The 14654-nt window shown below is 37.7% G+C and overlaps 1 protein-coding gene across 1 annotated transcript in view; it reads right to left on the bottom strand.

Moving 5' to 3' along the window:
- Nucleotides 1–13160, bottom strand: part of EXOC4 (exocyst complex component 4) — a 737569-nt gene extending 724409 nt beyond the window's left edge. Inside the window, exon 1 of the mRNA XM_012739746.3 lies at nt 13034–13160. Within this exon, the coding sequence (XP_012595200.1) occupies nt 13034–13119 (86 nt within the window). The 5' untranslated portion in view covers nt 13120–13160. The remainder of the gene's footprint in view (nt 1–13033) is intronic.
- Between the last annotated feature and the right edge of the window lie 1494 nt (nt 13161–14654).

Raw genomic sequence — 14654 nt, 5'->3', positions numbered from 1 at the left:
AAGACAGAATCCATTTCCTCTGACGGAGCAAACTTCAGCCCTAAATGCTAGAAGAAATTATTCACTTAACACTACAGGGAAGACATTATATAATAATAGTGAATGATGTCACCAACGACCTTCTGAAAACAAGGTAATGAATTTTACACGGCCATTTCTTACAAGCTCCTTCAAGAACACAACATTAAAACTCAACTCAGACCTAGAGGCTTTGAAACACTGAATACAGTCCAGGTATGAAGTTTTCCAATGATTTATTTTAAGTTAAGGATAGAATTTAAGGGAACTTGTGGACTAAATGGATCAAATTCTCTTTTATTAATTTCCTCCTCTCAGCAAACCTTCTTACAGTTTAAGCTGACCAGCCAGCAATTCCTTGCATAGAGTATACAATATAAATATTTGGTAGTAGAGGATTATTGAGGACTGTTAAACAGTACGAGCCAGAAAAGCATGTAATAAGACTGACATCCAATTGTAAAAATTAAGACCTTGACTGGGGCTGGGGCTCTTGCCTGAGCCTCAAAATTACCTGTAGCTGACGACAGACTATCACTCTTGAAGCACTTTAGGGTATTTTAACAAAGTTATAAGAGTCCCCGGGGTTCCTCCTGTTATGAAGTGAACCATGTCCCCCACAAGTTCATATGCTGAAGTTCTAACTCTCAATATTGCTGTATTTGGAGACAGGGCCTATAAAATAGGTAATAAATGTTAAAAGAGGTCATGAGGGTGGGGCCTAAATCTGATAGGACTGATCTCCTTTACGAAAACAAGAGAGAGCTCTTAAGGTACTCACAGAGAAAAGGCCATGTGGGGACATAGCAAGAAGGTGGCCATCTATATGCCAGGAAGGGAGGCCTCACCAGAAACCAACCCTGATGGTATCTTGCTCTTGGACTTTCAGCCTCCAAAACTGTGAAAAAATATATTTCTATTGTTTGAGCGTGCAGTCCCCACCCCTGGTGGTCTGCAGCCTGTTAGGGACCTGGTCCCAGAGCTCCGCCACCCGCCACCTTTGAAAAATCGTCTTCCATGAACCATGAAACTTAGGGAAAGGGGTGCACACAGCAGGAAGTGAGCATCGGGCTAGCAAGCAAGTTTCATCTGTATTTACAGCTGCTCCCCATAGCTGGTGTCACCACCTGAGTTCCACCCACCCATCCGTGAAAAAAATTATCTTCCATGAAACCAGTCTCTGGTGCCAAAAAGGTTGGGGGACCACTTAAGCCACCCAGTCTTTGGCATTTTGTTATGGTAGCCTGAGCAGACTAATATACCACCCTATAAAACATAGGCACTGTTATTTTGGTTGGTCAAATTCTCAAAGCAGATATTTATCAGTCACCCTCCTGAGTTCTAAGCAACACAAAGTCTTGGAAAATCCACAGGAAGAATTAGCTGCCTAGCACAGCCCTAGATAACTAAACTAATTAACCTGCTAGAAAAATATTTAACATAACACACCTGAATTTTGGTTACACCCGCAGAATAATTAGCATTAAGTCACGCTTTCCGAAAACAGTTAATAGGCTTAATTGTCTACTAAGGGCATTACTTGTTGGCATCCAGTGACCTCTCCTCCAGGAATAATAAAGATTAACAAAACAATTAATGAAAATCCCTTCAAGCAACTCAGAAAAACTAATTACAAGTAAGGCTTCACATATCCAAAAATGACGTATGGAGAAGCGCAGCTCTCTAAAGCACAATCTACAATAAGAATCAAATCTCCTTACCAATTCTGAAAAGTACTCAAAATGGACCTCTAAATAGACAAACTGGATGTCACAGGATCCTTGCCTTTTTTATTCATCAAGCACTTTAACCTCCCAATCAGCACTACCTTTTCTCTTATTAAGATAATTCCAATGAAATTTTTTAAATTGCATAATGGAAAAAGTACTAAACAGGGAGTCGTATTTATTTACAAAATGTTCTAACACACAATCATAAGGCAGCTAAGCATGGTTAAATTCTCAACAAACGCTGAAGGGTTAACTAGTTTCAGAACCTCACTCCAAAAAGGAAAAAAAATTAAGTATTAGCTTATTGATCTTTTCAGGACATAATATTCCTTTTTGTTATTGATCCCAACACATGAAAAAAGAGTCTAGAGCTGATGTGATTCTTCAAAACAGGAATCCTGTATTTTTTCCGAAACTGCTTTTAACCAGAAGACATTAGGTTACATTATTAGATCTATTTAGCCCTTATTTCAAAGTGTGAGAATCAGGTTTTCTTTGCCTTTGAAATACAAAACAGCCAATCTAAGAAATGCTTCACAGCAACATATACCTATTATGTCAGCAGGGGAGCCGAAGACAGTTCTAAGTGTGGGTAGAGTGAAAGCACAAACTCAAGAGGAGGAAAAGAGATTGCTAATACAAATACTAAACAAGTTAAGAAGTCAGTCTTCCAAGCCTATTATACTAAGCAGAACACTTTGTATATAATGAATAATCTATAAACGCTTCCAGCGAATTATAAAAATAAGAGACCCTCATCCTAATTCTGAGTTTGTGTCAAAAAAAATCACACATTAAAGAACTGTGCGAGATGTGTATCACTATATAATCACTAAGATACCGCTTCGCTCAAAGCATAACCAAATCTACATTACAGTTTTAAATCGGATTTTATTATATTCAATTATACATTGTGATTGCTTGTTTCTTAATTATGTCTTATTAGAGCCCACAAAATGCAAGATAATCCCATCCCAATTGATAGCAATTCACAACAACAAGTCCCTCTGAAAAAGTTTTCTGATGCATATAAACAACATCCCTTAACAGTACAAAGAGATTCCTTTAATATCAAGTGACAGTCAACAATTTCTACTTTAAAGTCAATTAAAAATTCACTAGTGTCTTGCTTCAGACATCAGTTAGGATCAATTACTACATTCAACATAGTTTTTCAATATTTCAATTAACTTAGTTATACAGAACACTTCTGGGGACCAAAAGCTATAAATCTTTTAGCCAACAAAGCCCATTATCTGAAATTAAGTAAAATTACCCCACTAAGGCATAAAACTGAGTCCAAAGTTGACAAAGTCAATTTAAAATCTCTCTCCTGCCCTTACTGCACCAAGCTCTACCTCTTTTCCCACTTCCATTTTAAGCCCCACATCCTCCTTAAAGCATTGTCCACAGTGATCTTATTTTCGGATGAGCTCCTCAGAAACAATGTTTTATAAGATATTAATAGGCGTTATGTGGTTATACACATTTTGGAAATTCTGGGTTACACATATTAAAGCAGGTTTCTTAACTGCAGACATCAGAGAGAATTTACTGTGTTCATGTGTGAGGTGTGGGGGGGGGTAGAGAACATAAAGAATATATTACGTAGCATTTCTGTAATTAATTAATCTACAGAACTGCCCCCCCCGCTCCTCTTCCCTCCTCCCAGCATATTCATATATATATGAGTATACACAACACATACATTTTTATGGAAATTTTCAAACATGCACAAACATTAAGAGACTTGACAAATAAATCCGACTTTAACAATTATCAACACATGCTGGGAGGTAGGGGGGCAAGATGGCAGATGAGAAACCGCCAGAGTGTCTCTGCAAGAAAGATAGATTTTAGATGAAAGTGAAAAAAATAAATAAATAAACAGGCAGACAACAAACACACATTGGATGCGGGTCAGGAGAAAGGGTGCTGAATCTACATGAGACTTCAGGGGAAGATGCTGTGGAGCAGAACTGAAAGGAGAAAGGCAGCGGTAGGGTCTAAGCCCCCAGACGTGGAGACCAGTGACAAGGGTAGGTGGAGCGCTTAGATCTCCCCTCCCTTGCATCTCGGACTGCTGGTGGGCTCCTGAGCTGCTGGAGAGACCTGCTAACACCAGCACAGAGACAGCCACCACCAGAGAGCAGTGAGCATCTTGCGGACACAGGGCACCAGGCTCCCACAGGGCACCTTCCACCCAGCAGACCAGAGCCAGATTCAGAATACTAATATGACAGAAGAATAATTTTGAACGTGGATTGTAAGAAAACTCAATGATATGAGCACTCCTATGTTGCTGGTGGGACTGCAAACTAGTACAACCTCTATGGAAAGTAATATGGAGATACCTCAAAGAGCTAAAAGTAGAATCACCATTTGATCCAGCAATCCCATTACTAGGCATCTAGCAAAAGGAACAAAAGTCATCCTATAAAAAAGACATCTGCACTAGAATGTTTATAGCAGCACAATTCACAATTGCCAGGAAGTGGAAACAACCCAAGTACCCATCAATACATGAGTGGATTAATAAAAATGTGGTATATATATACCATGGAGTACTATTCAGCCACAAAAAACAATGGTGATCTAGAACATTTTATATTATCCTGGATAGAGCTGGAGCCCATTCTACTAAGTATGACAAGAATGGAAAAACAAGCACCACACGTACTCACCATCAAATTGGTATTAACCGATCAACACTTAAATGCATATATAATAGTAACATTCATCGGGTGTCCGGCAGGTAGGAGACGGAAGGAGAGAATGGATATATTCACACCTAATGGGTGCGGTGCGCACCGTTGGGGGGATAGACACGCTTGAAGCTCTGACTCAGGTGGGGCAAAGGCACTATATGTAACCTAAACATTTGTACCCCCGTAATATGCTGAAATAAATAAAATTTACAAAAAAAAACACATTCCAACCATGCTTCATCTATACCCCTACTAACCCTCCTGATTATTTTGAAGCAAATCTCAGACATATCATTTTTGTTGATATTTATATATATATGAGATATATATATGTTTATATATATTAATATATACTGAGATATGTATATCTCAGTATATATTAATATATCTCTTAAGAACGATGCTTTCTTAAAAAACAAAGCCAGGCCGGGCACGGTGGTGCACATCTGTAATCCTAGTGCTCTGGGAAGCTGAGGAGGGAGGATCACTTGAGGCCAGGAGTTCAGGACAAGCCTGTGCAAGAGCGAGTGAGACCCCATCTCTATGAAAAATAGAAAAATTAGCCGGGCATGGTGGTATGCACCCGTAGTCCCAGTTACTCAGGAGCCTGAGCCAGATAGATTGGTTTAGCCAGGAGTTGGAGGTTGCACTGAGCTATGATGTCACTGCACTCTCTAGCCCAGGCAACCCAGTGAGACTGTCTCAAAAAAAAAAAAAAAAGCCATAATACCATTATCTCAGTTAAAAAAAATTAACAATTACAATTGGTTTCTTATATACTTTTATTGATACATATTTATACATATATATGAGGTGCATGTGATATTTTGTTACATACCATAGAATGTGTAATGATCAAGGCAGGGTATTTAGGATATCCTTCACCACAAGCATTTATCGTTTCTGGGTTGAGATCATTTCAAGTCTGGGATTTCTTTTACTTCCCCAACTAAATTATGCTCTAAGGGCTACCCAAACTTTCTCATGCTTTTGAATCACCTGGGAAACTTATTAAAAGGCAGATTCAGGTTGCATAAGTCAGGTGGTACCTGAAATGCCAAATTTCTAACAAGCTCTCCAGTGATCTTTTTAGTATAACATAATGTCTCCCATAATATTCAACACAATGATAGGCACCAAGTTTTAAATGGAAAAATACCTTCTGAATTATGTTCTATTTTATTTCTGACAAGGTCTTTATAAATACTTTTAAAAGAATAAATTTAAGTCAGAAAAGGTTTTCATAATAACCTTCAGATATTTAATTTTCTTACCAACAGTGTCAAATGTAACACAAGAATTTTCCTTTATTACTTCCTACTATTATAAATTGTTGGTTCCCATGTTTTTCAAAGCTAAATCCCCAGCACATAAAAAACTGGCTACAATAAGGACCAAGGTCATAATCCATTTCATGGCTTGAAAGCAGTTAACAAATAGAAAGGAAATAGAGCAAAAGAAAACAGTTAACAAAAATGTAAGCAGCATCAGAGTATAAAGACAATAGGGAGCAGAGCTCACCATTGCAAACATCCAAATGCAAACAAAACAAAAAAAAACAAAACTAAGACTAACTGTGCTGCCCAAAGAAGACTCATTACCAGCCACAGTAGACCTCAGGCCAACAATTTACAATACTACTACAGGCATTAAATAAACAAAACAGAATTATGTTTTTAAAAATAAAGATACATATAAACGTGTAAGTTTTAAGGCATTTCTATGAGTTCTAAAGGAAAAGTTTCTCAAGACGTATTGTAGGATGTGTATTTGACATTTTACAAAATGAGAAGAACCATCAGTGTCAAGATATCTAGTTCACCTTCATGCCATAACTTTAAATAGCACATTTGAATATATTCTTCCACTCTGGGCATCAGTAGCCTGAAATGGTATCAATGAAAACTAACATGAAGTTTTGATGGACTTCTACTTCAGGCCTAGATGGAATAACAGGGACGAACAAAGCAACTAACAAACAAAGAGAACAGGTTTCAAAGACTGGACCTTAAGGCAGTTAGAATGTGCGATGCAGTAATGAAGGGGAGAAGAAAGCTACACACAGAAGTCTAGAGATCTGTGGAGGATCTTCCTCTACACTTAGTCTTCAGCTGAGCCCAAGACCAGGAAAAAGAAGAACCTGAAAGGATTGGGGAAAACAATAGTCTGAACTCACACTGGGCTGGAGAGAGTGCCTATCGCCCAGCCAGAATGAAAAAATATCATAATTGACAGGACATTGGGTGGAATATGCAAAATAATTTTGCCAGTGAGACAAAAATAGCCCTAAAATAAATGTTGCTCTGCTCCTAACTAGCAAAACTAAAAGACCCAAAAGGACCAAACCATTTCCAAGTAACTTAACTACATCTCAGAACAAAGCTCAAAAATATTTATAGGAATGCAAAAATATCCCAAACCGTACCCAACAAGGTAAAACTGACAATGTCTAACATCCAATCAAAAAGTATAAGGCATGTAAAGGAAGAGTGGAAGAAATGTATCAATGGACACTAACTCAGAAATGATACAGATGATAAAATTAGTAGACAAAGACATGGAAACAGTTAAAGTATCTGTTTTCTGCATGTTAGGAAGCTATAGGAAAGATTAAACATATAAGCAGAAAACATGAAAGATATAAAAAAAGAAACAACTCAAACTTCCTGAGATGAAAACTGCAATCTAAGATAAAAATTACATTACATGAGGTTAACAACAGATTAGGAATAGCAGAAAAGACTAGTGAACTAGCATAGCAACAGAAACTATATAAAACAAAACACCAACAGAAAAAAAGAATAAAAAAATGAACATCAGTATTTCTGATGTTCAGAAAAATTTCTTTATATTGCTATGTAGTCTTCATATAAGTAATTTTTAAGTGGAAGAGTTAAAAATATACAGATAATTACCAAAAGAAAAAAAACCAAAAGTACCCATATTCTTTTCACCCAGAATTAACCACTGTTAATACCTTTGCTTCCAGTTTTTAGAAAATCATTCTATTGTTATAAAAATAGTGCATTCATGATAAATAAGTCGAACAATGAAAATGCAGAACAATGTGAAGATGAAAGTGAAAAAAATTTCATTCCAAATTTTCTTCTGTTAAATTACCATTGTCAGTATTACATGAACTTAAATCCAGACCTACCTCTCCCCCTCTCCCCCTCTTTCTGTATGTGTGTATATGAAATACTGGCTGGGATAGATAGAAAACATTTTTTTATAAAATTTGGGATTTTACTCTATGTAGTAACTTTATTTGTCCTCCTTTTTGACATACACATATATATGTAGTAAAGTGTAAAAGCTTAAGTATGTACCTTGATGAATTTTTAGTTGTGTAACCACTATCTAAATGAAGATACAGAACACTTCCAGTATCCTAAGATATTCCTTCCCTATCAGGTTTTTTTTGTTTGTTTTTTTTGTTTTTGCTATCTGGCAAATTTACTTAAATCAAGTTTCTAACCAAACAAAGAAGCTACAGATTCTGGAAAGGAGGAAATGAACATGTGAGTACCTTTTCTGTGCCAAATTGTGCTAGGGGCTTTCATATACTCCTATCTCATTTAATGTTTAAAAAAACCCAAAGCATATTGTACTATTATCCCATTTTACAAACAAAAAACTAAGACACAATGGTTTTAAGTAACTAGTCCAAGGTTGCATGGGTAATACAGTAAGTTTCTACTTAACTACACCAAATCACATACTGTACCTTCCACCTCAAAGTAATGACTTGGGAAAAAACTGACCATAACACTCACCATTAAAACTATATGCCTCAAAGCCTTCATGAAATTCCAATATTACAATTACAAATGACCCAGCAGTGATGGCTCACACTTGTAATCCTAGCATTTTGGGAGGCCAAGCAGAATGATCACCTGAGGCCAACAGTTCAAGACTAGCCTGGGCAACATAACGAGACCCCCATCTCTACAAAAAAAAAATTTTTTAATTTAGCTGGGCATGGTGGCTCGTGCCTATAGTCCCAGCTACTTGGGAGTCTGAGGTAGGAGGATCGTTTGAGCCCAGGAGTTCAAGGTTACAGTAAGCTATGATCATACCACTGCATTTCCAGTCTGGATGACATAGCAAGATCCTGTCTCGAAAAAAAAAAAAAAAAAATTACACATGATGTCAAACTAAAACACGGGTCCCTAAGATATTAATTCTGCACATTTAGCTAGAAAATGGGAATTTTTTGCCCTTTACACCCACATATACTGTCAGATGTCCCAGGACTTCCTGAAAATTAATAAAGTATTTAGTCTCCAGGTATTGTAGCAGCTACTTTCAAACAACATTGCATTGCTAAGGCCAAGACTCCCCAATGCACAAAGAGAGCTAGCAATCTAAAAACCATTGAGATGGGCTCAATGAAGACAGGAGACGGTGCTGGAAACAACAGTAACACCTAATACATCTTCCAGGACTTGGCTCGGAACACAGTGACCACTTCCTTTCCTGCCACAAACTGTGTCATGAAGCTCAAAGCTGTTTGTTCAAAGCCCTGATCAAAGCCTGGACCCCTTCAACAAAGTTTACTTTGAATTAAATAAAGGGATGACCAAAATACTCTCTGAGGAGGAAGGAAATTTAACAGGTATCTAGAAGAAAGGATTTTTTTTAAGTATTTGAAATTCCAACTTCTGTGAAGACATAAAAGTTGATGAAAAAGTGAGCCTTCCACTGCCTTCAAACCTTGACATCTGTAACCAGAGCCTGTCTTCAAAAACTCTGCTCCAAGGTTTCAATAAGGTCTCCTTAAGTCGCAACCAAAGTTTGTCTTCCCAATTAAACAGGCTATTACAAGCCAACTTATAAAGAAAAGAGAGACAACACTTAATTGGAAAGCAAATCACCTAGCAGTAAGAGGTAGACACATTTCCCAATTAAAAATCTGACAGGAACTCACGGAAAAATAAAATAGCATCTCCAAAATGCCATCTTGCTTATTTCCTAAGTAGAGAGGCTACCTCCTCCAACTTCACACAAAACAAAAGGTTAGGGGGGAAAATCAATACAAAAGTAGGAAAATGTTCTGTGTGTGTGTACAACTGTCCACCGTACATCAGCAGGTAATCAGGAATCTGTCCATCCAATTAGTTTCTGTTTTAAAGGGCCAGTGCCAAGACTTAAAACCAAAAGCTGCTGTCAGCGGCAACCTCCAACAGTTTAACTCCCAAGTACCATCTGTTCTCTCATCAAAGCCCTACCTCACAGGCCTGAGGACCTTTTCTGTAAAACCCCAGAAGACTACTCTTTGAAATATCTGACTGTCCTGAAATATTTTTATTCAATATTTTTTAAATGATTAAGAAATTTTATTTATAAGTCTCAAGGTGCTTAAAAAATATCTACCAAATATCATACGTGTATCACAATTACATTGTATTTCATTTTTAAATTATTTTGGCTTTTAAATACTTTAAAGTGATAGGCTATCTTACAAGCAAAATGTAGTCATTATTTAGGTATTTAGTACAATGGCTGAAAACAATATGAGATTTGGATATTTCCCACGTCTACACCTACTTTGTCCTTAAGTCAAACCTTTATTCATCTGTAATTTTTTAATCCAGTATTAAAAGATGACTAACAATAAAGGCTGTTCCAACTATTAGGAGTAGCATTAAAATAATACAAAGTATTATGATAATACATAATTTAGTGTAGAAATGACAATTTTACATATCTGAGTGAGAGAATTAAAGGAGAATTTTTAACATTCACTATTCAAAAAACAACTGCTCTGAGATATAAAAAGATAAAGCTAAACCGATCAAACTTTTCAAAAGAGCACTCTATCACTAGTAAGTAATTTATTTTGACAAAATGACAAAATGATAGGTCTATGGAAACGTGAAAGAACTGGCACATACCAAGTACATCTCAAGAATGCTCAGATTTTATAAACAGGAACCTAAAATGGGTTTTCTTTTTGAGGCTTATTGCCAAAACAACCAGGAAAGATATAATCTTTGAGAAATAATTTGCAAAATGGTTAAAGAGAAGGTAATCAAAGTTTTGTATGAGGAATTAACAATAATAAATACAATGTTGCAAGAAGGATAACTGAAAAGAAAACAGATTGAACAGAGATACAAAGCAGCAACTTCGGAGTAACAGCACAATTTACTTAAATGAAATATACATTCCCCATTCTATTCTTCCCTGCAGCACCCTCGGCTCTTCTCCATTCCCAAACACCAAAGTAATACTACCATTCTCCTCTCATTCACTGCCACTGTTTGTAAAATTTCAACCACTGAGTATGTTGAAAAGCATATCAGGAAAGAAACAACAAAGAGATAGAGTTAGTAACATCCTCACTCTAACTCCAAAATATTCCCGTGACTCAGAGAAATGCTGAAATGCAAACACCAACACTATAGCAACATCATCCAGTCTTAAGTTTGTAAATAACCATGAATCCAAACCTTTAATAAATTTGCCGAGGATGCTAGGCCTGCACACTCACTTATACCATGCTTTTAACAAATATAATAAAAGTGTTACTCAGTGGTCTAAGGTGATCAAGGATAAGGAAGAAACATGAAAAGCAGTAATGCACAACAAAGTAAAAATACCTAGGCCTAAATCATGGTGCTAGAGGTAATGCAAAATGGCACAGGAGATGGATGGATAACCACAAAATCATATTGCACACCGCCCAGCAGTAAGGGATTCCCCCTGAAGATCACAAAGGGATGGTCAACCAAAGGCAATGTATGTTTCCGAATCAGCATCAGTAAAAAAGCTTTAGGTTGATTTTCATGCTCTTCTCAAATATATGACATTTAGAATAAATTTAACCAGCACTGAAGAAAACATAAATAGTATAAATGAAATGGGAAATGCCTACAGAATCAAAAGTACACAGATGAGATGGTACGTTTGCATACTGCTGCTACCTCCTCTAATCCCACTGGAAGTAACCAGTTGTTCTCCTGGAATTCCCTACCATTTCATCTCTCTCTTCCAGTCTCACATCATCATTTTTAATCCCCAGATAAACTATACTCTCCTCAAGGGTAACATCAAGTCCCGTTCATCTTTGCAAAATTCAGGGCATTCATTCATTCAACAAATATTTATTAAGTATATAATAAGTGCCAGACACCATGCTATAAACTGGCACTTGATACCCACTGTTTAAATGAATGTTGACTATAAAGCAGAAAAAATAAACAAGTTCAAAAAAGGATCCAAATAAATTCACATACAGGTATTATTATTCCACAGAGGATTCAGATGGGAAACCGTAAGTGTTCTAGTTGGAGTTTTAGTATTATGAGATTCATCTACACTACCTGTACATAGTCATGTCAAGAATGTGGGCCTATAGTTTCACAAAAGAACAGCATTTCCTCTGTATGGCCTACCAAGTATATTAAGCAATTCCATAAAAAGAAGAATTATTCTCTTAATCCTAAAAGAAAATTGATAATAATGATTTAACAGGCCATAATCTTAAAGTAGAGTCCCCTAAATAATACCCACAATATGGGTCTTTATTGGTTAGTGAGTGTTAAGCCATTTTAAAGGTTTGCTATATTTTTCATTCACTTGCGTAGTATCTACCAGATAAGGTGAGCCCTGGGTTTTAAAAAATCAGGACATTCTAGGACCTAAGAACTCAAACAAAAGTTTAGCGCAGGTAGGGAAAACGGAAATGCGGAGGCAGTGCAGAAGGGATGGTAGAGCCGTTTGTTTTATGAAAAACACCTGAGTTGAAATTCAAATGCGAACAACGTAACAACGTGTCATAACACATTTTATTCAGGTTGTTTTTGATCATTCCCTGTATCATCCTTAATGGTACTTGATCGGATCCCCCATCCTCAATTTATTTCTTAAAAAAATTAAAAGGTCCTAAAAAGTCCATCACTCCCTTTCCCACCCTAATATCATGGAGAAATAAAGTTCATGGAGGATAACTTGAAAATTGTTTTGTTTTGTTTTTAATGGATACAGAATAGGAAGACAGGAAAAGGCAGAAAAAAACGAAAACAGATGTGTGCCTTCAAACCCACGAGTCCTTCTACCAGCTCACTGCTGATTCTTGTATTTGAGGCTGTGGCCATTCACAGGTGGTTTAAAGTGTCCAGCGTGTGAAAACACAATCTGCAACTCGTGACAGTATTCTCCGGACTTCAGGGCCTTAAACCCAGAAGTCCAGGAAACAAGACCGCTTTGCACAGTAAGCGATGCTACAGGCAAGCAATAAACAAACATTTTGTGAACCAATGAACACACCTTCACCTGGCTTTCTCTATCAAACCCAATCAGCGTGCTTCTAGGGCCCGGGGACCCTAATAGAGGGCTCTGCCCCGAAAAAAATGACTGCGAGGCGTGGCTCCTCCCTCTAGGTCCAACCCCAGAGAAAAAGGGGGAACTGCTGAGACCCTGGGATGGGCTGGGACCCGGGAGAGGGGCTGGGGGAGGCAGGGAGCGAAGGAGAGGGTCGGCAGGGCGGAACCCAGCTAACCCTTCTCCTTTCCAAAGCGGTAGTCAAGCCGCTGCCCCCTGACCCCTGACCCTGCCTCCTGCCTCCCTCACCTGATCACAGAGATGAGCAGCCCCGAGGGGTCTTTGCTTTTGCTGACTGTGCTTCTGTATTTCCCACCGGCTGCTTCTGCCGCCATCTTGGTACGCAGGGAGAGGCGGTAGGTTCGAAAGCAGCAAAGCGAACGTAAACTCTATATTTGACCCCGATGGGGTTTGCACCAATGGGTGGAGAGAAGTCCAGAGGCGCGGAAGTGGACCATCCAATCACTGGAATGATGAGGCGGGACTAAAGCCACCGGTTCGGATACTGTGATTTACGTGTTCGCTCTAAGTACTCTGGGAATCGTAGTTTTGCTTCTGCAGCTCCTGGGCGAGCTAAACCAGCGGCGACTCGTTAAGTGTCCTAATCAGTGTCTTCATTTATCTAATAAGTGTCTTCATCTATATTTATTCTCCCTTTGGGATTTTTTCGGTTTGTTTGCTTTTAGAATTTTATCAGGCCTTTAATCAAATTTATCTGATGATAAATGTGTTTGTAAGAGTATTTAAATGAAGGAGGGGGTTATGTAGTTGATGCCTATTTGAAAGTTCCTTTAAACACAAGGGATTTTCTAAAAAATCAAATCAAATGAGAAAATAAATATACATTTAAATACTTTTCTTTGGTATTCTCTAAAACTAAATGTTTCTACATTCATTTTATGTGTGAGTTCAATTTTTTGCAATGTTCCTGTATTTCCAGATATCCTAAAAATGTACACACAGGAACACATAAATGAATATTGATAAAGAAAAGACACTATAACCTAAAAACAAAGCCGATTTTTAGATTACAGATGTCCTTTTCTTTCCAACCTAAATAAATACAGATAGTAATAATGTATATTTGTGCTTTATTATTAATAATAATTTAACTGGTAGGTTTTTAATATTTCCTGCATTTGATTCTATTGGCTTAGTCATTAATTCAGAAGACCAAATGAACAAAAAACCAAGATTAGTGTATGTGTGGAAAGTGAGTAGACTGAGGAACAAGAAGAATAATAAGTATTGAAAAGTAGGGAGGCAGGTGATCTGTTTAGTATCAATAAAGATGAAAGAACTTCAGAGGGGACTAGAAAGCAAACTAACTCAGAGGTCCTGGGGTTGTGGAGCAGCAAGCTCAGAACACATCAGCTACTTTTATTAAATGGATCTCAGGCTGGTAGAAGTTCACACTGATTTTTAAAAATTAGTCAGAAATCATGTATATATGATAACTTAAAAATGTTCAGGCCGGGCGCTGTGGCTCACGCCTGTAATCCTAGCTCTTGGGAGGCCGAGGCGGGCGGATTGCTCAAGGTCAGGAGTTCAAAACCAGCCTGAGCAAGAGTGAGACCCCGTCTCTACTATAAATAGAAAGAAATTAATTGGCCAACTGATATATATATAAAAAAAAAAAAAATTAGCCGGGCATGGTGGCACATGCCTGTAGTCCCAGCTACTCGGGAGGCTGAGGCAGGAGGATCGCTTGAGCCCAGGAGTTTGAGGTTGCTGTGAGCTAGGCTGACGCCACGGCACTCACTCTAGCCTGGACAAACAAAGCGAAACTCTGTCTCAAAAAAAAAAAAAAAAAAAAAAAAAAAAATGTTCATAGCCTGCAGCCCAATATTTCCAGTTCTAGGGACTTTGT

Source organism: Microcebus murinus, chromosome 9 (genome assembly GCF_040939455.1).
Source record: "Microcebus murinus isolate Inina chromosome 9, M.murinus_Inina_mat1.0, whole genome shotgun sequence".
Taxonomy (NCBI): Eukaryota; Metazoa; Chordata; class Mammalia; order Primates; family Cheirogaleidae; genus Microcebus; species Microcebus murinus.
The sequence above is the reverse complement of the archived record's forward strand: the minus strand, read 5'-3'. Positions and strand labels throughout refer to the sequence as shown.